At 45.7% G+C, this 26,385-nt stretch overlaps 1 protein-coding gene across 9 annotated transcripts in view; it reads right to left on the bottom strand.

Moving 5' to 3' along the window:
* The window catches only part of myo1d (myosin 1D), a 92,343-nt gene that overhangs the window by 7,483 nt on the left and 58,475 nt on the right, over positions 1–26,385 (bottom strand). For 7 of the 9 annotated variants that reach the window (XM_015362132.2, XM_015362133.2, XM_015362135.2 and 4 more), the window contains 6 exons: positions 24,599–24,806; positions 14,721–14,944; positions 14,166–14,304; positions 13,228–13,332; positions 12,869–12,982; positions 6,313–6,467 (listed from right to left, as the gene is read on the bottom strand). In XM_015362132.2, coding sequence (XP_015217618.2) covers positions 6,313–6,467; positions 12,869–12,982; positions 13,228–13,332; positions 14,166–14,304; positions 14,721–14,944; positions 24,599–24,806 — 945 coding nt within the window. Of the gene's footprint in view, positions 1–3,134; positions 3,241–6,312; positions 6,468–12,868; positions 12,983–13,227; positions 13,333–14,165; positions 14,305–14,720; positions 14,945–18,782; positions 18,871–24,598; positions 24,807–26,385 lie in introns of those variants that run through there. The other 2 variants (XM_069185821.1, XM_069185822.1) reach the window with 2 other exon arrangements.

Below are 26,385 nucleotides of genomic sequence, written 5' to 3'. Positions count from 1 at the left end.
CTGCCTGCAGGGCCAGTGATCTGACATCAGTTATATGGTCCTGATTTCATACAGTATTCATAATCTTAATGGATTTCAATTTACAGGATGTAAACTATTTTTTCTTCTAATCTACTCCTGAGCCTTTGCCCTGAATACCACTCAGACTAAAATAAATCTATACTTAAACTCTTTGTGGTTTTAACTCAAACAATAAGCGTTTCATTTTTAACAGTATAAAAAGATATATGGCTTTGAAAAATGCAGTTTTTACGAGTCTAAATATAGCACAGCAACAGTGCCAGATTATTCGTTCTATATAGCACACTGGGAACAGATTGTGGAGCAGAAATAAAACAATCTCTCATAAAGACCTTGTCTAAGCCCTTTGTGCTGAAGGTTCAAATAATTCCCGGCATCAATTCAGTAATGTATATAAAAGCGTTTTTTAGTTCCGATGAGCATTCCTGCCATCGCGACTCCCACGCTTTCAGATTCATTAGTAACAGTTACGTAAGGGGCTGTCAGGGAGCAGTTCCTCTTCTATGTAGAGGCGGACAATTTCGCACAGAGAGCGGAGGGTTTGTTTTCACCAAAATCGCCAATTCAAGTAAATGAAACCATTATGAAATGGGCTTAGTGCTCCAAAAGCATGAACTTAACGTTCGCTCCATAGGCACCGCACCACGCAGCCCAGACTCCCACAAGGGTGCATAAACCTTCCCCATACAAGGGGGAAATAACCTCCTTCTCTTCCCGCAGTTTTATATGTCAGGTTCATCAGATGTCTCTTGATTCACACAGAGCCCCTCTCTCCTGAGGAAGGCGACTGCAGAAATAAGGAGGTCGGTGCAGAAGAGCACCGAGGCAGAAGTACTGACTAAACCTGCTGATCATGTACAATTAGCAGCCGCTCCGGGAGAGGATGGCTTGCAGTGCACCTGCAGGAGATGCTGCCTGCATGTCATGTGGTCCTGCAGAAGACGGCACCCTGATTAAGAGATGTTAACCCTTTATTTAAGCAGGTAGGCAAACAAGAGACATTGGCTGTTACCGAGACACAGGATGCAGAAGGGAGGAGGACTTTTCTTAGAAAGGCAGCACAGGGATCACAGCCCAGTACTTTGTGGGACCTTAAGAGCAAAGGTATAGGAGTGGCTGTTGAGCAAACGCAGAGCCGTTAAGCCATGCCCTCCAGCAGCAGGAGCAGTGACTCCCCTCGCCACTCTGGGATGCTGCTCCAGGAGAGCGACATCCCGATGGGAAACTGTGACAATGCTGCACCAGAGCCACCACACACGAGACGACCCCAGTGTCCTGGGGTGACGTGACCACTGCCCAGAGCTCAGTCTGTTCTTTAAGGCTTCAGCAGGTGTCCCGACAGATGTCTTAAGGAAGACACATGGCTGCCACCACATTCGAAGGCGTTATTCTCATGTCTTCCTATGTAATGGCAAAAGAACATGTATACAACATGTAAAGAACAAGTTGTTCATTAATTTAGCATTTAATTTTTTTTTAAAGACAAAATAAAAAGCTGCCATGCTTTCAATTAAGGGGAATGAATCTGGGGCCAAGGAAGCATCAGACGAGCAGCAATACCGTACGGCATATAGCAGCAGTGTTGGACATAGTGCAGTACTCAGTCCAAAGAACTGGGAGAGGGACAACAGATGGAACTCAAGCTGTACTGTCTGTTAAGCAGCTTGGACCCCTGGAGGATACAGAGCCTAAACCTGAAGAATCAAAAATTCGGTTATAGCTTTTCTCTCACAGAAGAGCCTCAGGTTAGTAAAACTTTCTTTTTCAGACTTTTCCTATTTCTGGGGATCACATGGGTCCAGCTGCACTACATTTGCACTTGTTTAGCTTCACAGAGATGAGCTTTGGGAGCTTTTGTTGCAACGTTTGAAAGACGGGTAATTTTTGTCTCTTAGACTGAGCACCATTCTGGTACTCGAGGAAGAAGAGAGTTGGGAAAACGCAAAAACGTTCTGAAGATCTGCAATCCCGAGGTCAAGGACGTCCCCTCCGAAATTCAGAAATCTTATTTTCTTTACGTGTTGATCTGATTGATAAAGGCAGTCCTCGCAAATAACCCCCCTCTGTTCACAAAGCGCTGATCTATCTCCAAGCAACTGAGAAACTGAGGCAAGGGAGAAATACAAACGCAGGGACGATCTGTCTCAACACGACATCCTCTACCTGCCCAGGTGGGGCGGGGACTTGATGGGGTGCAGGTGGGGCTGTGCAGCAGGGGCCCCCAGGTGAGAGTGCTAGGCTCTTGGGGGGGGGGGGCAGGCGGGTTGGCTAAGGCCAGACGAGGAGGCTGAGAAACTCGCGGAGGCGGCGGTGGGGAAAAAGTAGGTCATGGAGAAAAGCAGATACTCTATAGATCCAGCTCTGCAACAGCGACACTTCCCCGAGCGCTGTGTGCTGCCGAGTCGGCCACTGAGCAGCAGAGAGCTTCTGAACAGAATGGCAACGAAGCAGCTGGGAGAGAGCCAAGAGGGAGCAGAGGGGCAGGAGCCTGCTGGGACCTGGGTGCTGGAGGTGCAAGAAGGACAGAGGACAGGGCTGCAGCGTCAGAGCTGAGAGACGGGGGGGCAGGAGGTCTTTAGTCTGGATGTTTAATACCGAGGAGCTCACAGGCCCTGCGCTCCGAGGGGATGACAGGTGATCAGCACATGCAGCTAACTGGTTAGAGATAAGGAAGCTAGACTCATGGATGCCTAATGGCTACATGTGTGTCTAGTAACTTCTCCCATTAAAAGTGCACAGTTCTCATCATCATAACCATTATTATAATAATTGCTTTTGTTTAAGAAAGGGGAGGGGAAGTGCACTGGACTGAATATCTGATGCAAGCCCCTCTTGAGGAAGGTAAACAGTTTCTTCCCCTCTCGCGCTCGCCCTCACTGTCCCCCTTTCGCTGTGACAAGAGAGCACTTCATTAGTATTCTCAGGCAGGAGTGTTATTAATGGGGTAAATATGAGACAAAAAAAAACTTGTACCGACTGGTTGCTAGGGGAAACCGCATCTGTAGCTAGAGTGAGAGAGGGAGGGAGGGACGAGTGGAGAGAGTGGGAGTGAGAGATGGAAAAACTGGGAGAGAAAAGTGTGTGTGTTGGGGGGGGGGATGATGAGGAAGGGGAGGGTCAAAATAGACTCAGCTTGTCTGAAATTCCAAATCGGGAGGAGAGGTGACCTTGACAAACACACTGCCTGAAGAAACCCTGCTGCTGCAGCCCAGTGTCGCCCTGAAAAAGAACAACTAAAATAATCATAACAATCATTAATAATACTACTGTCCACGTATTGATGCTTATATTTTCGAGGCGACCTTCGTTAAATGGATGAATTGACCATAGGTGTTAGTGTGTATTGAATTCAGGTCCACTGGCCGGAATAAACACGCTGGGATTCTGCTTTCTGTGACCTGTACAATGAGGGCGAAGCCTCCGGACCATGAGGGCACCCTGGTCTGTTCGAGTGCAGGAAAAATCTCCAAATTATATAATCGAATGCACCAAACTTAAACAAGAACAAGAACACCCCAACAGCTGAGTGTGGTAAAGGGACAGAGGGAGATTGTCTGGTGTCTAAATTACACGCACAGAGACCGGGAGCTGTGAAATCTGTGTTGCCACTCCAAGCCTGGGAAGGAGTGCAGCATGGGTTGACTGAGCTGGCAATCTCTCCTTGACACGGAGCCCTATAAATATGCTGATGTGACCACACTGACATACTGAATTTGTTCAAATTGCGTTTGAGGGAAGATAACAGTTTTTGGGAGACACAAGGCGCCAAGGTAAAGCATGCTCCAACAAGAAGTCTAATTACCCAGACGGACAGTCCTGATTGCAGCAGTATAAGTGCAATCTCTTGCTATCCCCTCTGCCTGCTGCCCACAAGGCCCGGCAAACTAGGTGATTCATATCAATGAAGCTGACTGGCAGCAAATCATTATGGAAAATAAAGGCAGGCAATGGTCTGTGCGTTCGGGAAGATGGAGGCCGGGGGGGGGGCATCGCTAGCATTCCAGTGCACAGCCGATGTGTTCCTCGTGGCGTTTCAAACGTCCGCAGATACAGAGAGAGAAAGCGCTCCCAGTCTGGCGAGGCTGTCCCGCCTCGGTTTAAAGGGTAGACAGAGACAACAAGCAGACAACAAGCACCGGGCAGTGTGCAATCACGTCCAGACAGATGGGATCGATGCAATTTAGCACGGCTCAGCTGAGTCATGACCCAGAGACGGGAGGACGCAAAGAGACCATCTCCAGCTACTGCAATATAAGGACACCCTCTCTCCCACTGTGCTTTGGCAAAAACGCAGTCTTGAAAAGTGTTTGTCTTTAACAATGCCCTGGAGCTTTCTGAATTAAAATTCATTCTCATTATACAGGTCTTGAGAACTAAATGGGTTATACTCCTCCTCGAAGGAAAAGAGAAAAAACGCAATGCAATAGATTGGGGATCTACACGACAAGGGATGGAGAGTACTTGTTTACAGAATATCTGTATAGGGGCACACTGTACTGGATTACTGGATATTAACCCTGTTTAGACAATTGTCCCCGATAAAAAATTAAAATTGTGGCTCCACAACAACTCAGCTTGTAAAGGCTCTTGCTGTAGCATGATGAAACCTGGGTTCAGCCTTGACAGAGATCAACTGAGAAAAACAAGGAATACTGAATACCAGTTCTGAGGACAGCACATAAAACTACAAGGAACCGACCCCATAGTCTGGTGCACACAATCCACTGCACTGTCTACTGCACATAGCTGACAGAGCTGCGTTTGCTACATAAGGGGCTCGGTCCTCAGGCCCATTCGACCACTTCTGTTTAACATCTGGGATACACAGTTTGTTCCTTTTTGTAAAAGGAAAACCAAAAGCCTGCAATGACACCCATCATTTTGATTTGATACAATTCCATCCAAAACAGAACGTTTTATTTCTCTTTGCTGCATTTCACTCGGTGACAAGAACCCAAAAATCATTTTGCAAATGCAAAACGTACTTGTGGACCTGCGCAGTGGATCAACTTGTGATCAGCAGCTTTTGCGCTGGGAAAGATGCAGTTGTGAGGACCTTTATGGAGTGGACTGAGCAATCCAGTGGTTACTCCAGGGAACGGCCTGGCACAGGCCAGGGATAGGGAGCTCAACAGGTACGATGCTCAGACTCACAGTGGCCCTGGCCTGTCTCTCCCTAGAGACAGAGCACAGAATCAGCACAGCATCTTCTCAGCTCAGCAGCTGCGCATGTTCATTCTCTATCTTCCAGTTAAAAGTGCAGGCAAACACAGCAGGCAGTGTTCCTTAAATATTTCATAGCACCCCAGCTTCCCCAGCAGAGAGGGAGGGGCAGTGCATTTGTTATGCTGCAGTGCTGAAAAACCAAACCTACAGTACACCCATGCAGTAATAACCCTTTCCTTCATGCAGTCCTCCAAGAAAAAAAACACACTGTTTTCCATTTGAGAGAGGAAGAGACCTGCGTGTTTCATGTTCATGTCAGCCGTGTCTCAATCTCAGACAGCCTGACAATGGACAATATCAAATCAAAGTTTATTTATCAAATGCACAACAATATAGCGTTCAACTATTATGGCTGCCCCTAAACAACCTCTTTCTTTTACCCCAAAAGGAACGGGGTTCTAAGTCGTGATCTACAAAAGAATGTGCCGACTTTATAAAGAATAGCATCACTACATGAAGGTTAACTGTATACATTAGAGACACCCCTGTGTGAAATCTGAAAAACCCCAGAGTGAGGAGGAAGAGGAAATTGTGTTTCTCACTGCACTCAGGACTGCCTGGCCTGGCTGCTCTCTGTCACCAAGATGCCTCTGGGGGAGCTTAGTGCAAACAGAACACAGGAGCACGGCATCACTCGGTCTCTCTTCTCCAACAGGTCCGGCGAAAATTCGTCTTTGCATAAACATGTCAGTCTGTTTTCTCTAGGCGAAGGAAACAAGGCACCTCCCACTCTAAATAAAACCAGGACTTCATCTTTCATGCCATGATGATTGTTCACATTTATCCATTATTTTATATGGTACCTTGTAATGCTCTTTCTTTTCCCTGAAAAACCAATAAACAAATTGAACATAAATAAAGCCGGCACTGCAAAGCTCCCAGGGCAGTCAGGAACTCAGCCCACCCTTGCCCCCCCACCAGTCTGGCAAATCTGATACCGAACCGAAACTGACTGAAGTCTCGTCAGAAAGGATGCCTGCTACCCTTCAGTGTCCCCCAGTCCCCATACTACCACGGCACGATACAGGACAGTGTTTCCACGCGTTATGGCGGCTGACACAGTACCTTTTGAAGTGGCTGACCAAGGTGCCCACCAGCTCTGCGATGCGGCTCTCCCCCGCGGGCACCATGCCCTGCAGGCACACAATGAGGTCTCGGCTGTCCTTGGTGTGGAACACCACCAGCTGGTCCTTCCCCGGAGACACGCTGACGCCCGTCACCTGAAGCAGGAGGGCGCAGGCAGGTTACACACAGCCGGCCGCAGGTCAGAGGGAAGACGTGCATTATGGATGGTGATGGTGCAAAATCACCAGCCTTTTCTTCTCCTCCGCAGTTTACCCATTAAAATAATAAGTACGGATTAAGGTGTAAAACTTTTACACTTCAAAAATGCTGCAACATGCTAAAATCTCAGAGAATAGCTTTAAAAGTTTGTGATCTGCAGGGCTCTGGAGAGGCTGAGTGCACAATGCAGAGTGAATGGCTCATGACTGGTTCATGTCTCTTTGCGGTTACAGACCAGGAACCCTCATATGATAACGCACGGTAGGTTGAACACCACTGAGCTTGTGTGGTTTTCTGTCAGCTGGGGTGTTTCAGGGGGTCCCCAGAACACTGACCCCAGTGGCCTATGTCTGAGCAGACAAGGCAGGTAGGCTGTGTGAGGGTGCTCTGCTGCCCTTGGGTGCTTGATGGAAACATGCTGTGCACAGGCTGCTGCACTGTAATCATCCCATTGATTTTCTGCTATCAGTGGGATCGTTCCATCCACTGACACCTTCCCTCCTCTCCCCCGGGACTCCAATTCAAACTGGTGAACCAACATGGGGAAAAAAAAACCATGTGCAGAGGCCAGAGATCCAAAATCAACTCTTCACACGATCCGAGATATAAATCATACTGTATATACATGCTCCAACAAAGCACAGTAAAAGCAACCATCTTTTCATCCTGTCAGCTGTGCCCCAGCACGTCAGGACTCATGGCTAATGAATGACTAAGATAATGGATGACACAACTCAGGCCTTAAACAGATGTCGAGACAACACAGATCAAGCTGCACTTCAAAAAAGGGCATTTCCTGGTAAAGTCACTCCGCAGCCACAGGATCTACATGGATTTAATTCCATCCTGTGACAACCTGCTTGTTCTGGTCATATCTTCAACTTAGGCACGTCTAGTACAGTTGGCTAGAAACCTACAGATGGATCATCGATTCTTTCATCCCATTTTTTAACTGCTTTTTCCACTCCAGGGTTGTGGGGGAAGCCAGATCCTATCCCGAAAAGAAACAGGTTTAAAGCAGGGTACACCCTGGACCGGACACCAGTCCATTGCAGGACACACACACACACACCCTGGACCGGACACCAGTCAATCACAGGGCACACACACACAAACCAGTCCATCACAGGGCACACACAGGCACAAACACACCCTGGACCGGACACCAGTCCATCACAGGGCACAAACACAGACACACACACACACTCACACCTGGGGCCAATTTCCCAGAAGCCGATTAACCAACACATATGTCTTGGGACTATGGGAGGAAACTGGAGCTCTTGGATTGGAACCTGTACAAACATGAGGAGAATATACAAACTCCACAAACAATTAGCGCCCCAGGATCGGCACTGAACCCAACACTGCGAGGCAGCAATTCTTCCCCCTGCCCCGCCGCCTCAAACGTCCTCCATTTGTATTCAAATAAAGTGCTTCTATTAGTATATAACATTTCCTACACGAATCTTCTGAGTAGGTTTTATTTCATACAAATGTACTTCAATTTGTGGTTCTGCATATTTTACAACCGTCCTCTGTGATACACTAAAAGCACCTATCCGCTCGCTTAACTAAAACAATGATGGAGGCCCCAGGAAATATAACCCGTAAAACCCTGAACGAACCACAGCTTGACAGATAGACGGCCCGGTGCCTTTTAATGCGTGTGCCCTTCTATGACACGAGGCGCAACAACTGGCAGGCTTGACACCACTAAGAGAATGGAAATCTGCCCAAGGCCAGTCAATGCTGCAGTGAGTCTGCTGGAACTAAACCATTAAGAAAAACTGGATCAAATCTTTTAGCGTTCTAGCCTGCTGTGTAGCAGGACAGTTCAGGACAAGCCCAAAATATTTCATTGAGGTATGATCTGACTGCAGCTCAAGAGGTCCCTCTTCAAGTGCAGGTGCCCCCTGCTTCGTCTCTTTCTTTAGGAAGTGGGGGGGAGCAGAGGTCAGGGTTCGGGACTCTGAAACTGAAACTAACTGAAAGTATGTGGGGTCAAATTCCAGGTGAGACACTGCTGTTGTACCCCTGAGCAAGGTACTTCACCCGATTTGACCCAGTAAAAAAAACAGCTTAATAAATCGTTGCGAATATAAGTCAATTTGGATAAAAGCATCAACCAAATAAACCAGTAACAAATCTACAATCAGCTCCTTAATTAACTGATTACTTAACAAGATCAAGAGAACAATGATGCATCTGGTTGTATCAAATTATAGGAAACTACAATATGTAACACCACTAGCTGCAGAGTCACCTCTTAAGAAGTGGAACCTCTTAGTGCAAAGGGTTGTGGGACAATGGATCAAGCTACCCAGCCATGTTGTAGCATCTTTCAAGAAACGACTGGATGAGATTTTGGATCATTTAAAACCAAAATGGAAGAGTTGGGCTGAACAGCCTTATGTTCTTACTCTGACATCTGACATCACACCCTAAAGACAGAGCACATGGGGATTCAGTAAGTGGACACATAGTGAGTGAGCAAAAGGTTCTTTGCCTTTGAACCTCTATATTCCTTTCCCTTTAAAATCCTTCTTTCCTATGCAAAACTATCCAATGTATATTCCATTGTAATTTATTAACGCAATGCCATTTGCTCAGATCCAGTTTTGTCAGTGTTCAGTCTGCACTGGTTTGAAAGCTGGTGCAGAACTCATTACATGCTTAAAATGTCACTGCTAAGGACGCCATTTAGCTTACCATGCACAGTCAGCTGTAAGGGGTTTATTGATCTTAGAACCTGTTCTCAGATCTCTGAACATACATTCTGGTCTAAAAGTATCTGCAATTATATAATCAGCTGATTCATTCTGTACACCCACACCAGAAACACATTCTATGCAGTGTTATTATGCAGAAGTTGACATTTAAGTTATACCAAAAGCCTGTATCTTGACCCCAGACATAGGTTCAGTCATGTTTGCGAAAGATGGCTAAATACCTTTGGGTTTGGACTGACCCCTTTCCATCAGGGTGATGCCTGATAATCACCCCCTTTCTCCCCCATCACCATTCGCCTCAACCAAACTCACCCGCTGAAAGAGGCACTGTGGGTGACTGTGTTGAAGTGTCTGAGGGGACACACAGGCAAGACCAAGCCGAATGGCTGTAAAGTGGGGACAATACGATAAGCAGGTCTTGCCTCAACAGACCTCGGATGAGTAAAATCTTTAAAACTGCTCAAACAGTTTTTGCAAATGTATCTCTATCCACGTCTGAAATCAAGAAAAGCAGGGGGAGTACTACACTTATTTAAAGGGCATTCACCAATGTCAGTTTGATATGTTCTCGGATGTCTTCCTAAGGAAAGAGCTGGATATGCAGCTCTTAGCAGCAGAAAACGGGAGGAAGCTAAAAACCGTGAAATCAGTATCTGGCTGCTCTTGACACAAGACCCCCTTCAGCCTCCTCGGTAGTTCTTGATCTCAGATTTCGGATATGCTACAAAGCACGGAGATGGCAACAGCTCAAAATCAATCCACTCTCTTCCTTTGGGCTAGTTCTCACAATGCTGTGCAATCCCTGCCTCTCCAGATTTGGATGGGGATGTTGAAACACTGAATTAAAGGAGTTAATTGACCTGACTTAAAAGAACAAAATTAAAGGAAAGTAGGGTAATTAAATTATTCAAAGGAAAGTTAAACTTTTTGATTGCCCTAGACAAATAATAATAAAAATATTTTAAATACTAACATCAGGTTTTAAAACAACAAATGAGTAAATGTACAAAACCATTTGAGGCATAAATACGTAAATATGCAAAAATATTAGCACTGGAGGATATACTAGACAGCCCCATCATTTCTAACAGATATCCTTAGCTTATGCCTCTCATTCCAACTCATATATGCTGTCTTCACCTATACATAGCTCTGCATTTCCCTGTATAAAATCTTTTGGCAGTTAGGTATATAAAATAACTTGATGTACTGAGTCCAGGTTCAGCTGGGTTTTTACAGAAAAGCACACAGTGAATCCAACTCCTGAAAGCTGAAAGCCCTAAAAGGTTTAGTGTTTTACTAAAATCGGAAAGAAGTGGGAATTGTGTGGTTTGTAAGCCATTCCCAAAATGGAAAGGGGAAAGTGGACAAAGGACAGGAGAGTCAACACTCCTGTGGAGAGGAAAGAGCAAATGGAGGAAGCCGATTTGTGAGCACATGCCTGAACGGTACCAGACATCAGCTGATCCTTCCTCCAGCTCCGTCTCCATAGCAACCCTGTCTCCAGGGAGGTTGGCATGACAACGCTGGAAAGAGGGATGGATGGGAAGGTGGGGGGTGGGATCAGGGATGCTGATATTGAGCGCCCCTGACAGCTGCATGAATCTAGCAAGGCTCTATCATGGCAAAGATTAGCAAGGCAATCTATCTTGGGAGCCTGGTCCTGAATATCAGCATGATAAACGAGTCACAATCAGGATTTTGGGCTGGCATTTCCTATACTAATCAACTCTCCCCCTCCCAAAACCACATTCCCCATCTTCCCATCTAATGCCTCCCTCCATTTGTTTTCCTCTATCAGTCCCTCTGTCACTCCATTTGTGTCTCACCTTGAGTGTTATTCCTCCCTCACTGCCTCAACCCTCATTCTCCTCTGGCTCCAATCCAAGACGTCCGACAGAAGGAGGGCTGCCCTCCTGCCTTAACTCATATGAATCAAAGGAGTCTCCAAAACAAACAATTCTAGTTTGTGGCAATTTCACGGCCAGACACACTTTAGCAGTCTGTAAATCCAGAACAACAGTGCCTTCACTATCTTTCAGGCCTGTAAACTTAGTTGCCTGAAGCTTTAAAAACCACTTACTACTTAAAATTAGGTTGTGCGCAGTTCTTATATCCTCCATGCTTTATGATTGCAGCTCTGCCAGCCTTCATCTTTCTCACACAACACCATTCTCTGCTGTTGACACTGAGAATACCCACTTGCTGTTTCATGCCCAGGAAGCTGCTGTCCTCGCTGTGCATTATCTCAGCCTATAAATACACTGCATTATGGACCATTGAGAGGAACAATGGGGAAGACTTAGTCATCCGAGGGAAGGCCAGCCAGTGTCCTTGGTGTTGATCTCTGGTTTTTTTTCCTCTGCTGTTTCGACAAGTCTATATTTAACGCTCATGACAGAGGCAGAGGAACAAGAGCTTGATCTCCTGGCTGTCGATGTGCTGCTTCTTTTTTCAAGAATCAGGCTTGAACCCCTCCTGCCTGGGAGGTTAGCAAGCAGGCGTTGCTTGAAATGGCGGCCAGCCCTGTTGCTCAGCTGGATCAGGGGCTAATCATCTCAGCTACTACCCTTTGTCTCATTATGTGAGCTGCAGCGTTTCGGACAGGTAAAGTCCAGTTTTTGATTTGTTTTCAATTAACTATGCACCCCGTGATGAAGCTGTCAAGCAAGAAAATGCTGTCTATGATGGCTACTCCAAAATCCGTTTCTGGTTGGTACACATTCAGGGAACTGCCTCTGTTCATTTGGATATTTTGAACACATATTGTCTGCTAATTGATGTAAACCCACCTTCTGCACTGTTGCATAGCTGTTAACAGCTGCCTTTAACAGTGCGAAATCCAAGCACGTGCTAAAAAAAAATGTGCTCTCTGCTGTTGCCAATGAAATGCCAGATGAAATAAAAACCACCTCCTGCTCAATAACTGTAAGTTGAAAAGCACTTGGCAGAGGCTCCTTATGTATAGGAAGTGCAAATCCTCCATCAGGTCAGGGTGGAATTTGGGCTTGGTGGGGTGAGGCAGAGTGTCGAACTTAATCCAAGCCTGAACTTCTGTTACTTTAATACCACAAGCCTCTGAAGACATATCCTTGATACTGAATTCTGCAATCACAGACGGACAAAAAAAGGTCCAATCTGAACATTTAGAAACCCACACTCCTTTTAAAGAGACTTGAGAGATCACTAGATTTAGTCTTGGACTTGGTGGCATTGATGACATCAGAAAGGAAAATAGGTGTCAAACCAGGTGAGGTTTCCCTTAGTCTTTAGGTTTCAACAGAAGCGGCTGATGAGGAATCGGTGAGGAGCTCTCAGACAACAACAATCAAGTTACTTAGATTATTTATATAATATAATTAGCTTTAGTCTAGTCTACCTAGGAGCTGACAGGACCTGACAGGATGTGGACTTTTGAAAATATCAGATTAAAATAACAGGAGAGAATGATGAAAGAACCCATCCCCATGGGATCTACAAGCCCGTTTGTACTAAAGGTGTATGGGTGTTAACTGAAAGCCTAGAGACACCCTAAGGCTCTCACACAGCTGACACAAGGACTGAGAGGCCAGTACGGGGTGGCTTGAGGAAAAGGGTCTACGCACGTTATACAGTGGGATGCTCTTCATGGGCTTGTACTGTTTCACAGGGTCCATCTTGTAAAGGTGTCGGTCGGTGATCATCACTGCCCGGTCCTCTGCCTTGTGGAAACGGTTGATCTGGGAAACAGGAGGGAAGATTGTAAACTATGGTGCCAACACCACACCTTCAGGGGCTTTCAGGGGCCTCTGTCTTGGTGGAAGGTCAGCAGAGGATAACAAGGAAAAAGAAAAAGTACACAGCACGGCTTCACCAGGGTGCCAACATGTTGTTGCTGCTGTGACATCCTAGCCTGTAAAATGACATCACCACCTATTTCACCAAAGTGATATCCCAACAGATGTTGTTGTGTTGTGAAGAGTACCTTGCGCACATGGCAGGAGAAGAGGACCTGCATGAACTTGTCCTTGCGCTGCAGCTCACTGGACACAAGGGTGAAGGAGGACACCGTCTCTGGGCTGTCCCGCCTCTGCGGACACAAACACCAAACACACAGGGATCAGGAGGAGGCAGGACTGGAGGCGGGACCGAAGAGAAGAGAAAGGGCAACAGGGAGGTATGAAAGCAGAGATAAGGTGGAGGAAGCCCGAGGCAGAGAAGGGAAGAGATGGGGGAATAATTCTGCTTGGAGAAGGTGGATGGGAGGTTGAGGTTCGAGGAGTAAGCGGCAAGTTGAAAAGGTAATGAGATCCGAGAGTGAGGCCCTCTCTTCAGAAGACCATGAGATATACAGTCACTGATCTCATGTCCAAACCAAGCTATTTAACATCATTTGTTCACGTCTACCTTAAAACCCGTGTTAAAACGCCTTTTAACAGCACCAGCTGGTGTGTCTAAAAGATCCGGCCCAGTTAAAAAAAGTGTGCGCTCTTACTGGGTTCTGATTTTGGAAATGACTGTGTTCTACACATTGAGTGAATTGAGCCCTGAAGCTAATTTCGCTAGCAGCCATGGATAACCATTAGGTCAGCACCACACCCTTTTACCAAACCACTGAACTGCAGTGCCCTGCAGGTTAGCATTAAGAGGTAGGCAGTCATGATGTTTCCACTCTCCATTTCAGGACCTGGACCCAAACAGAACATTGAACCTATTGTTTAAAATCGATTCAATAATAAAGGACTAACTGGAATGCAATGGAACAGAACAGAAAAGCCAGTGCAACCTAAACCTGTTTTGTTGGACACTATAGCTACATGTCTACATTTGGAGTACAGCATTAAACTTCTTAAGACTGACAATGTACCTGACTTGAACCTGACTTGTGAAATATAGACTGCGCTGAGTGGAGTCCAGACTCACCAGGTAGTTGCCCTCCCAGGCTCTCTGCAGGCCCAGGTCTACCCTCTGACCCTTCAGTAGCTCCAGGGCTGCAACCTTGGCCCTCACCTGTGGGAGATCCTCAGGTGGGATCGTTTTGATCAGGGTCCACGCCCACCATCTGACCAAGAGAAAAAATAAACACAGGATGAAGTGAGAGAGGGCCTGTGGGAATGATTTACCCTCATCAGACGTGCTCTTTTCTCCAGCCTCTGTTTACATGGAAAAGAGCTGCCTGTTCTGTACAGGGTGCCGGCTTTCGTTGCATTCTGCCCGTGTCAGTCTGTGGCATGATGAAACAATCAGAACCCACTTGCCTGCATACGTAAATAATACTCAAATCTTTGTGGACCTTTTTGTCTCCAACCAGAAGCTGCTGTGAAAATGTTCCAGTGCAAGGCTGCTTTTAAAAGACATTATACCAGATGGCCGAGCATAAGTCACCTCTGACACGCTCTGGGCTACGACAGAGAGGTCAGCTTGATTCAAGGGTCTAGGGACCCCTGCATCTGCACACCCTACCCCAAGGTTTCTTACCTCTTGTGGATGTTTTGCAGTGCCTCCTCAAACTTGCGCAAGACCTTGGGCGGTACGGGCCACTTGACGTGCTTCCCATGATCCTTCATGCGGCGGACGTTCTGGAAGCGGCGGGCGACCTCGCGGATGTAGGACTTGACCTTGTAGCGGCGGTAGGCGCGGATAATGGTGAGGGCCGCCCGCATGCGGCGGTACCGCATCCTGGCCACTGTGCCCCGCCACACCTGGGGGGTACAGGACAGGGGGGTGGGTAAGCCACAGGAGCGAAAAGGGGGGTCCCTGAAGGACGAACCAGAGCACCCCACTTGCGGGCACCTCACTCACACTGTTAATTATTAAGATCTTTTCTTGATGTGAAAAAAGAAAAGGTTAAACCTACTAATTTAATACCAAACTATTGCTACATGATTCGAATATGTTTTACAGGGTTTTTTAAAATATCAGAGAACTGCAGCTTGTGCAGCTTGTCTGAAACCTGTGGCATATACAGCAGATCCACTGAATGGCAAAGGGGCAATGTCATCCCTTTATGTGCAAACGGGCTCCTGTACATCCAAGAATAAGCTAATGCACAGCAGAGAAAATGCTATTGTAAAATGTAGAAATTGTATTTAATTCTGCATAAACTGCTTAGTTAGCATCATGGAAAAAAAAAACTAAATAGAAAATTAATCATTGGAGTTTATGCAGACTCCAAGACTGGGGCTGTGCAGCTAGCTAGAAATACCTCAAAAACAACATCTGCATCCTGTTCATTTCGACATCTCACAGTACACTATCAGAAACACTGATATGCCAACTCACATTATTTCTTGTGGGTTAGGTATTTCAGGTATTTCCAAAAAATCTTTTTTAGATTTTGGATTCCCCCCCAGAATAGCTCTGGCTGTGCTTGTCGTGCAGGAAGAAACACAAAGGACCGTCCCTTTGGTTTCAGAAGAGCAGCGCAAAGGACATCAGAATCACTTAATGAGCAGCTTCAGGGCTTTGAAATGAGACGTTAGGAAAAGGGGGCAGGGGGAGGGGGGAGGGGGAACACACTGTGATCAGAGGATCAATGAGCAAAATCGATAAGGACAAAGCCAGAAAACAAGACTGTGTTCATTGTAGAGCGTTGTCGCGAGAGGCGACTGGAGAGGCTGCAATGACACCGTTGTCTTTCTCCACTTGAGAGGATGGGCAGTGAGGGGAGGGGCTGCCGTGACTCATTACCGGGCAGTGCTCCTTAAATAATGAAGGAGGCAGACCAGCCTGTGTCGAGACATTCCTGACGCCTCCCCGGGGGAAAGCTCTAAATCAGCGTTTCTCAAACTCAGTTCCGCAAAAACACCTCGGCCAGAAATTCCCTGCAGGCTTCATACAGAGCTCTTGTGTTCACACAGGCACGAGACAGAAAACATCAACAAAAAGAAGCCTGGCGATCTTAACGAAAAAAAAAATGCTAGAAACAACTACTTCATGGCCTGTATTCACAAAAACTGATGCAGTGATGTGGCCGCCAGCAACCCTCAGGTACGCCGGTCCCTGCAGCTGTAATAAAGATGCAATAAGTGCCGTTTATTAAACTGTCCTGATTCCTCAATGACGCCTATGCTAAGTTCATTGAGCATTTATGCCCTCCAAGCTAGAGGTAGTTAAGATACGTTTGTGAATGAAACAACTGTCAAACCATACTGTATGTATGCAAGACTCGGGTGCAGCCTCTCGGCACACACCGTCTCCAGTTCTGTAGCCGAGGATGTGGGTGGCGGACAGCACCCAAGGGAAGCAGAGCAGCAATCAGTGCCACCCACCCCGCCACTGCAGCGCTCGAGAAGACTTCCAGCGAGCGGAGGCCGCAGTGGGGAGCTGCACCAGCCCGCGAGCCACAGAAGAGCAAGCAGGGGGTCACGCCGAGGAGAAGGGCAAAACGGCAGAAGGAAAGAGCAACACTTTGGCTGTGGAGCCCGGTTTCAGGTGTGAAGAAGGAGGGAGGGAGGGAGGAGTGAGAGGCAAAGGGACAGCTGATGAAGACGAAAGAAAGCACATACGAGAATAGGTCAAGGAGGCAAGGATGTGTCTCCAAAGAAAGGGAAACCTGGGTGATAATTCCAGGGGAAGGGTGAATGGGCTAAATCTGTAACCCAACAGAGAGACTGCATATGACTTCTATTCTCTCCCTCATTCCACCCCACACCTGTAGAAGGTTCAGCTCCTTGATTTGCCTTTCCTCCTTTTTTTTCCCCCTGCTTTTCATTGTGGAATTAACCTCCACTTGTTATTTTAAAGCCAACGTTCCACCACTTTTTTTACCCCCTACGTCGACAGCATTTTATACTTCAGTGCGTTATCACAAGAAAGAATCGCTCTGGGTCTAGTTCTTATATTACGTGGACTTGCAGGGATACGGTTTAGAGAGTTCGTATCTGAAACGACGGACAATGTTATCCACCAATTTATTAATTAATTTATTAAACCATGTAGTTTATGCTTTTTGAGCACACATTCAAGAGTAAATAGTTCATTAAAAACTAAGGGAAAAGCACCCGAGACTGGAAGCTCCGGATGTTAACATGCAAACCAGTTAACCCTGAGCAGATTGAGTATTTGCTCACCTACGAACATCCAGAATTAAAGGTCTGGACAAACCAGCTCCAGGTTTTTGAGCTTCTGATCCAAATCCACAGTAGCACCCCAGGACTAATCGGTGCAGTGCATACTTTCCATTATTATATTTCATCTGTTATTTTAGGCCTCAGGACTTGCACCTTCACAATTGTTTTCCCCCCCAATTATTTATAGACAAATTAGGAGCACCTTTCCCTCTGTAAATCACCCATAGATGTGTCAGCACAGGCACCAGCCACACAACTAAAGGTCATGGCACAGTCTGTGTGACCTCTGGGAGTCCTTCTGCAGTCTTGATTATGTTCAGCTGGGTGTCATTTATCAGTAATTACGCAAACGACAAACAGAGGGGAGCCCACATTCATCTCCACTTGGAAAGCTGTCAGATGTCTGAAACGGTGTTATATTAATACTCTATTTTCCTCACATGTCTGTCATCCAGATCTATCTTAATCTCATTTGAAATTCAACCACGTGCATCCAGAAAATTTTAATGCAAACCTTAATGGTTGCTAGCTTGTTTTTTTTTTTATTGGGTTTCGCGTGCAGAATACAGGTTTCTAGGGAATGGGAAGCTGTGTGTTAACATAAGTACAGAAGGCATGGAGGCCATGAGTCTTTTATATGGCATCATCCATTAACAATCCGATTCTGTGCCGAGCTCCTTGCAAGAGAAAAAGAAAATCAGGTTGCAAACAGTTTCAGCAAATAATAGACGCTGAGCTGGCCCACCTCTTAATCAAATATTAGTGATTGACATGGGGGGGATTTCAATGTGATAAAGAGCAAACAACTCCTCTTCTGCACATGAGTGTCCGTCTTACTATTGTCCACTTCTAATACCTCATGGGAGGCAGGAATAGAGTATTTAAGGCTGAAGACTGATACAATGTCAGCATCCAGGGAGCAGGCGAGCAGTACTATACAGTGAAAACACTGTAAGTTACAGTAAATAAACAGCAGCAGTGGAGTGTCAGGAGCCATTCACCTTCGGGATCTTGGGACTTTCCTCATTCCAGGGCCATCAATCCTCATTTTCCCTCACAAGCAGCCAGACTGCCAGTGAGCTCAGGGCACTTTTTTTCCTACTTGCCGACACGCAGTTAAGATATGCCCTAGTGCACACGGATCCATAGGTATGAGGGCAAAACACATGTTGCAAGGTACCATACGTCTGCAGATTCAGTCTCATTTCAATGCAGATAATAGGAGAGCTGTAGCTCTCGGCAAGGACAGAGACGCTGCTGCCTTAGAAGAGGAACAGCCAGACAAAGATTCTCATTTTCAAATGGGCGGCACATTTACGCTCTGAGCCAGGCTGAGATTCCCCGTCGTTGGGATTAGTTGGTCAAGGGCTCCCTTGGATCCCAGTGATGTGCCGGACCAAGACCCCCAAGGTGCCTGCAGGCTGCTGCTCAATACGGGGCACGACCCTCCTGGCTGTCGCTGCACACAGAGCTTGTATTGTGCCCGGGGATGACTGGCTTGAGAGGGGACTGTCTGCGCTTCCTCATTCATCCCACATTGGGTCCAGAGGTCATCACTGGGAGCCGGAATGTAAAAACATAAATTGTCAGGTGAAACTGGGGACCTAGACAGATATAGAATTGTCTGCACCAAACTTTAAAAAAACCCAACTGAGTAGGCCACAAGAACGAAGCTTTAACAGCCTCACCTCTGACGGCATCCTATTCAGTTCAATCCTGTTCTCTGAAGGAAGAGGATCCTGTAGCCAGTCTGTCGGACTGAACCAATCATCTCCTCTACCTACCTTATCCCAGATCTTACAACTCTTTTATTCACAGGAAAAAAATCTAAACTGTACATGCAAAACTGTTTATAGTACAGAAAATTGTAATATCTTTGCAGAAATCTCCAAATAAAAGATAAAGCCATGCCATTTGAGCAGTCTCCAAGAACAGACAAGGTACAAAACCTGTCTCGCATGAAAAAGGCTAAGAGGTACCCGACTACTGTGGCTCATTATTAAATCTCAGCTCTATACTGCTGACTGTGTACACATACAGAATGCAGAAAAGAGAAAGTCACAAGTGGAGCTTGGATGTCGGGAAAAGAACTTCAGGATCAATTAAATATCAGGTGCAGCTCCCTCCAGTAACAGTCTCTGCACCTTCACTATTCCTCTCTCTCGTGGCTAAATCCTAGACATCACCCACCCCCACAACCCCTCTTCCCCTCACCCCTGTCCGATTCCAGCAGGTGGAACCCCCCAAAAAGGAAGACCAGACAGGAATAGGCGTTGGGTGAGAAGAAGATGTGCAGATTTATCCAACTAGTTCCAGAAGCAGGAACCCTAAACCAGGTTAGCAAGCAGTGAAAAGGCAAAAAAAAAAAGTACTGACTCAGGGTATGCATCTTAGAGAGCTACTGCTTCCCTCAGTCTCAAGTGCCTGACTGACATTTTCAAAAGAATATGCCAGGGCTTCTCCCATAAGTGACATGAGCCGTAACTTAAGACATTCCTGACATTTTACTTTGGGATGCTACTTGCATGAAAATGTGAGCAGGCAAGACCCGTGATCAGCTTATGCGTTCTTCGCGATGAGAAGACCGTATTAACCCATCAGCAGATCCGCAAACAAATACAGAAACGGATGAAGGCGTGCTGCTTAAAATGATCAGCAACCCCCAGACCAAAGGACACAAAGGTGGAAACTACAGGAAAGCACATTCAATACTGAGAACAGAAGGCAAGCCTTTACCCAAAGAGTTGCTGGAGTATGGAACCGGTTAACAAGCCATTGTTGCTGCTGACAACCTGCCTTCTCCATTTGAGATCAATTAACTATTAACAGACATGTTAGATGGGTGGAAGGGCCTCCTTTTATTTGTTTTTAGTCCGTTGCAACTGTGTGACCCAGACTCGCCGGACTTGTATGCACTTCAAACAGTGTCAGGCCAGCCTGGTGGGAGACTGAGTTTCCCTGGAAAAGAGCAGCTCGGGTCCTGCATCAGTCTCTGCCTGCAAACCTTGCATAAGGCTGCATTTCCTTTGAAGATTTCACATTGTGGCCCTGTGCCTCCAAAAGAGAATAAAACATGTCTCTCTTTCCCTCTTTCTTTCCGTCAGAAGCAGGGTCTGAGGGGCTGGTACCTGACAAGGGAGGGGCGGTAAGGCCCCCCTTCTGGATGGGGGGGCACCCCTCCCACGCACCACTGCACTGACAGCCCTGGGGGGCGGGGCCATCAAATATTAATTAAAAAGGAGCAAGCATGCATTATTCAGTGCTTCTTGCTTTTTGTTTTATTTAATCCGCACCCCTCAAGTCAGCTTCGAGAACACCCCCCACCACCACCACCACCAGTTTTGGAAAGCAAAAACAGCTGCAGGCAGTCTGCCGGCCTCAGACTGGGGGGCTGACAGGCTGAGAGATTGTCAACGCCATTCCCCCTCAATTCAGATTTAAGAAAAACAAGGCCGTGGATGTATTTTGAGAGCAACGCAAGATGCTCTGTGCTACAGGTTCAATATGAAACCAAAGCATGAACAGTTATGCAGTTGTCTCCAGTGCCACATGGGGTCTTACTGTTTGCATGTGCAAGAGAAATGCATAGAAGGTCAGATATTGCTGGACATGAAAGGAGAAAATGTCTCATGTGACTCCCAGCATCGTAACGCTGTTTTAAAGACCAGTTTACATCAGGAAGACTTCCAGTGGCTTTGCATTTTTGGTAACTTTGGGGGGGGGGGGGGGGGGGGATCTTGATTGATGAACGGGTCATTCCTATTAATTAACATGAAAAGCAAATGCAGAAATACTTCAAAAAAAGAATTAAATTTGTTTTGGCTTATGGGAAAAGGCATAGATCACAGAAGCTCTGTGCAACATTTTGAGCCCTGAATGGCAGTTCAGAGTGAAGTAGATCCCAGAAAATGACAAGGCAAATCTCTGGACATAATAAACGTTTCTTTTGGCACCTCTGGCCCTCTTTGGAGAGAAACGGAGCTCAGGCGTGGGGGGTGGCACTGAAGCCAGGCTCCCTCTCTGAAGGATTGTGCCAGTGACCACTGCAGCCCCTGTGTTGGCAGAGCTGAGCCAGGCCTGTCAGAAGCCGATAAGGGGATTTACTGAAGGAAATTACGCCCTAAACACTGGAGGGGCCATCCCTCCCTCCTCAGAAACAGGGGAAACTGCAGTCTCTGGCTGGCCCCGAACCCCAGCAGCTCATTCTGGAAACAAGGGAGCAAAGCTGGGCAAGGGAGATGGGGAGCAGGCTGGTACACACAGCATGGAGAGGATAAGATTTAATCAAAGAAGTATAGAAGTTCACGGACCTCTTCTGTTCCAAATTGCACCAGCGAACACAAAAGAGAGGCACTGCATTCATAAAATAAATATTAAGTGGCTTTGCCAAAATATTTTAATGTAACATTCGGGATATAGTGATTTAATGACTAATAAATATAGTAACACCTACTGTAAACCTATATAGTACTACAGCAGTTAAAGTCACATAATACTATTTTTGTATGCATGTATTTGTTTAATCAGTCAGTGGATTCTAAATGTTTATTAAAAATGTGTATTTCGGTCATGATTGGAGTATATTCACCGGGTACCTTGTAGGTCTCAATGCAGGGGTGTCAGACTCAGGATCTGGTGACCTGCTGGCTTCCGGTATTCGTTCCACCTGAGCCTCTCAGTTGCACAGTGGTTTTAATATTTTAATTAACCGCATAATTGTAACACATCTAACCAGGCTCTGAGGTGATTTATAGGTAACTGTGTCTGTAATGAAGTTAATGTCTTGTGTAATTAACTGTACAAGACCTTGAGAAACATCCTCTAGGTGTCTGGGAAAGAAAATAATCAGATAAACTGTGAGTTTGGAACAGACTGCAGAGACAGCTGGCTTTCCAGGAAATGAGTCTGACACCCCTGTCTTAAGGAGCTGAGTGTTGGCTCTTGAAGATCCTTCTAGATGGGAACATACACCAAGTCCTGCACAGTCCTGAGAAGTCAAATTGCTTGGGAAAATTCAAGATGCTGTACAAGGCTTGGCAAATCCTGGCAGATGTTCAAATGTAGAAAATTCCAGCAGTTTGCATTCAAGTAAAAACAATCTTTAAATGCAAAATAGGAAAACAGCGAGCTGAAAGAGACTACTTATGAAAAAGACTTGGATGCCTAGAGTATGTTGAAACCTTAATTCACCTTCTAGGTAATGTGTGCAAACAGTAGAAAAGGCAAACAAAATAATAGGATATGTACAGTAATTAAAAGCATGGAATTAAAATCAAGGAGTGTAAAATAGTATAATGCACTAGTAAGGCGTCCTTTAGGTGGTATATAATTGGATCACCAACTACCAAAGGGTCTCCTCTCCTTTTTAACTGTTCTTAGGTGCATCAGCAATCGATCAATCATTGTTTTATATACAGTAGCATGTTTCCATGGTGAAAGCCATCTTAAAGTACTTAGGCAGTTAATGTTAGAGATCATGTAAATTCCAGATCAAAACACCATAAAATGGACTTAATTCTAACTGAGCAAGACAAAAAACCTTGTTTACTGTGTGCTTTACCTTTTCATTAAAAGGTGTTTTCATTAAAACCCTCTGCATCTCTCCCAATGAGGCTAAATAAATCAATTTAGAAACCGCTAAATACAGATAAACTGTCCGCTGAATTAAATGGAAAAGCTCCCCAAGATGCTAGTCATTCCGAGACGGCAAATAGCTGGTGAAAAAGCTGCCTGAGACAAAAAAAAAATCCACTTTTAAAAGGTGAGAACTTTATTACAGTACACTTTGCACACAGCAAAAATATAAAGGTTACAATGGAGCCAAGCCACCTCTGTCCTGAACACCGTATCTAAAAGCCTCCAAGAGAGAACTGCCCTTGCACTGCTCTCTCAGAAGGGGCTGAGTTTCCTTTATAGAAAGATCCACAAAAAAGAGGCTAATTTAGTACCACCTGGGTGAAAAGCTCTAAGGGAAGACAAAATGTTTGGGTTTTGTCCAGTGACCCCACAAATATGCTTTCTGGCAGCACCTCTTAATGGGGGTGGGGAGGAAGTGGGGTGCTTGATGGTAACCAGACAACTGAAAGAAAGAAGTCTCTGCCCCTCTTTGATATAGCTCATTCTGCTTCCAAAACCAGCACAATAAAAGACTCTCAACAGGCCCCCTGTCCTGGCATGTGGGACAGCTAAAGCAAAGCAGACTGGGATTGAAGAGAAGGGTGACGTCAGCCCTTTCCAGCCAGAGTGAGAGAGTCAACAGAAATTCTGTGCTTTCCATCTGCACAGCAACCTCTCCACCATTCTAATTCGTCGGGACCCTGACGTTAAACACATCTGCACCCAAATTTAAATTATTTTTTTGTTAACGTGACGCAAAGGTCTCACAAAAGGCAATGAATAAGACAGCATGGGACAATAAGATGACAACATGCATACACAATGTACCCTTCAGATATTTAGCTCAAAAATACATTTGTGTTTACATCCTCATTTTTTGTTTATTTACTGAGCCATGCATTCCATTTAAGCTTTCTAAATCTTCCTTTAAACAAATAATTCATACATAAAGCTTCATGAAACTTTTATTTAGGCCTCACTACAAGGATGAAAAGAGCGATTTTCAACTGAAAAAATAATGAAAAATAAGGGGCACTTTGTAAGACTATCTGTATCTGGAGGTGAAGGTAAACCTGACAGTTTATGTAACTCAGCCGGACAGTGACTTGAAGGGTATCGATACAGAAGGTTGCCATGGCAAACAGGAAGTGGAGTGAGCCTCTGGGAAAACTAGGGTCACGGTGCCTGTTACAAACGCTGACACATTCTTTGCAAACTTAGTGACAATGTAATTTCTCAAAAGAGGAGAAATCAGGGCTCATAAGACCAGTCAGAATCACTCCAAACATGAAGAGAGAGTAGAAATACAAGCCGACAGTTCTAGAGCTCATAAGACAAAGTCACCTGGTCAGGTGAGGGGTACCGTGACTGGAAAAACCTCTACAGGACTTTGGGTGCCCACTCCTCTTTTTGGGGAATCACAATGAACACAATTTACCTTGAGTATTAAGAGCCTTTCTGCGGTCCTGCAAAATGTCAGGTAAATAAAAATCATGATTGGCACCTTTTGTTCCACCCTGCGGGAGTGTAGTTTTTGCAGAGTACAGTGCAGCAGTTAAAAATACTATGTGATTCAAGGAGGAGTCCTCACAAAGGAACGCAGGCTGGTGTGTCGTGTGTCCGTGTGCGTTTGTGCTCGGCTCGGACCCTGGCACCTCTCGGCCTCACCTTTTGCAGGAAGAGCACGATTCTGGCGACCATGTCCGCCCGCCGCTCCTCCAGAGTGAAGAGGGTGCGGGGCGTACGCACAAACACCTTGGTCTTGCCGTAGGCCACGTCGTGCTCGAACCCGCAGCCCTGCACCAGCTTCTTCACGGCCTCGCGGTCTGACGGCAGGTCGTGATTGGGCCAGGTGAACTCGGAGATCATCTTGTACCTGCGGCGAGGGGAGAGGACAGCTTCATGGAGTCGCCAGGGGCTCAAGAGATTCACCGGCCCCAAAGGTGGAAACCGCACCCCCCAATTGTCTCAGACCGGTAATTAAATCTCGGTAACAAAATAAATTAATTGATGTTACAGAATTACATATTTCAAATTAAGCACAAAATTGTGAACTTTGTGAAAGTACCATAAGCTGCCATGTATCTCGCAAACTTGCATTGCAAGGTGACGAGGCCCTTCCTGCTCAGTAGTCACCCTAATGAGATGCACGAGTGAATAAGTACAGGTGGTGCATAAGATATTTCACCGCAGAAATGTTTCCGATGTGATCTGCATGCTAGTAAGTAGTAGCTGTTGGCAAAAACGTCTCAAAAATCGAAAGCAATATTTCTATTGGATTAAAAGAGGTGTATTCACAAGCCTGCTTCTTTACACTGTGAGAAGCCGGCAGCTCGTCACCAGGTGTTTTGTTGCCTCATTCTGAATCACAGAATATGGGCATTATCTGCACTTACCTGGAAATTTAAACTGTTTGGTGATGTAAACTGCAGGCTTTACAAGTTACTGTGTAATTTGTACTTTTATTGTGGTTGATGCACTCAATGCTGATTCTTTCTAACCCCGAAATATAAAAATAGCGTCGCAGTTCCCCCTTTAAAACCAGGAAGAAAACAGAACAGTTGGAGCATGTAAGTCCCGATCAGCCGAGAGGTCAAAGGTGAGGCTTGCAGGGTTGGGGGACACTCTGGTGAGAGAAGCTGAGGACTGAATGAAGCCGTGTGAGCTGTAACCTAGGGCAGATGGAACAGGACTCTATGTGGGCTCTAGTGACTCCAGATCTTATTGAGAAAAATTAAGTTGGCGTTTAGAATATTTATAACTGCACATCACTCTTATTTTGCTGCATTAAAATATACAAAATATAAATGAGCTGTAGAAGTCAGGGCTCTTGGTACAAGGTTAAGGTGGCACAGGTAGTGACAGGCAGAAGAAAAGGTGAGACATCAGGGATAAGGACAAAGAGGATCAGTGAAAATGCTGAGAGAACAGAGCACGGCAGTGTGGGGACTGAAGCTGAAGGGCTGGAAGAATATTAATCAGACCACGTGCTTGGAGTTTAAGAGACAGACTGAAGTGTAATTTATAGGGGGAACAGTCTGTGTGGTCCAGCCTTTTGGGTTTTAGGCCATCATAACAAGTGGTCATTCCAGTCCACCTACTAAGACTAAGGGATTTATTCCAAGCAAATCCTGTAAGTTATCCTTCCCCAGGTACGTGCGAAGACAGCTTTCATGTTTAGCAGACTAAACATAACTCAAGAAAAAAATGCCCCTATTGGAAATGATCTTACGCCATCAGGAAGCTTAAGTGTATCCGATTAAATAATCGATCGTATAATCTAATGCATCTAAGTTTTCTATAATCTTTTTCAACATCAAGGCATGTAAAGTCATGACTGACTCAGTACCGAGTTATGAAAATAAAGATATGGAATTTCCTTTATTCCCGCAACGATGAAACTATTCTTTGAGCCAATGCACCGTTAAATAGATCTTTTTAATACTTTTAATTCA

Source organism: Lepisosteus oculatus, chromosome 28 (assembly GCF_040954835.1).
Source record: "Lepisosteus oculatus isolate fLepOcu1 chromosome 28, fLepOcu1.hap2, whole genome shotgun sequence".
Classification (NCBI taxonomy): domain Eukaryota; kingdom Metazoa; phylum Chordata; class Actinopteri; order Semionotiformes; family Lepisosteidae; genus Lepisosteus; species Lepisosteus oculatus.
This window is presented reverse-complemented; position numbering and strand designations above follow the sequence as displayed.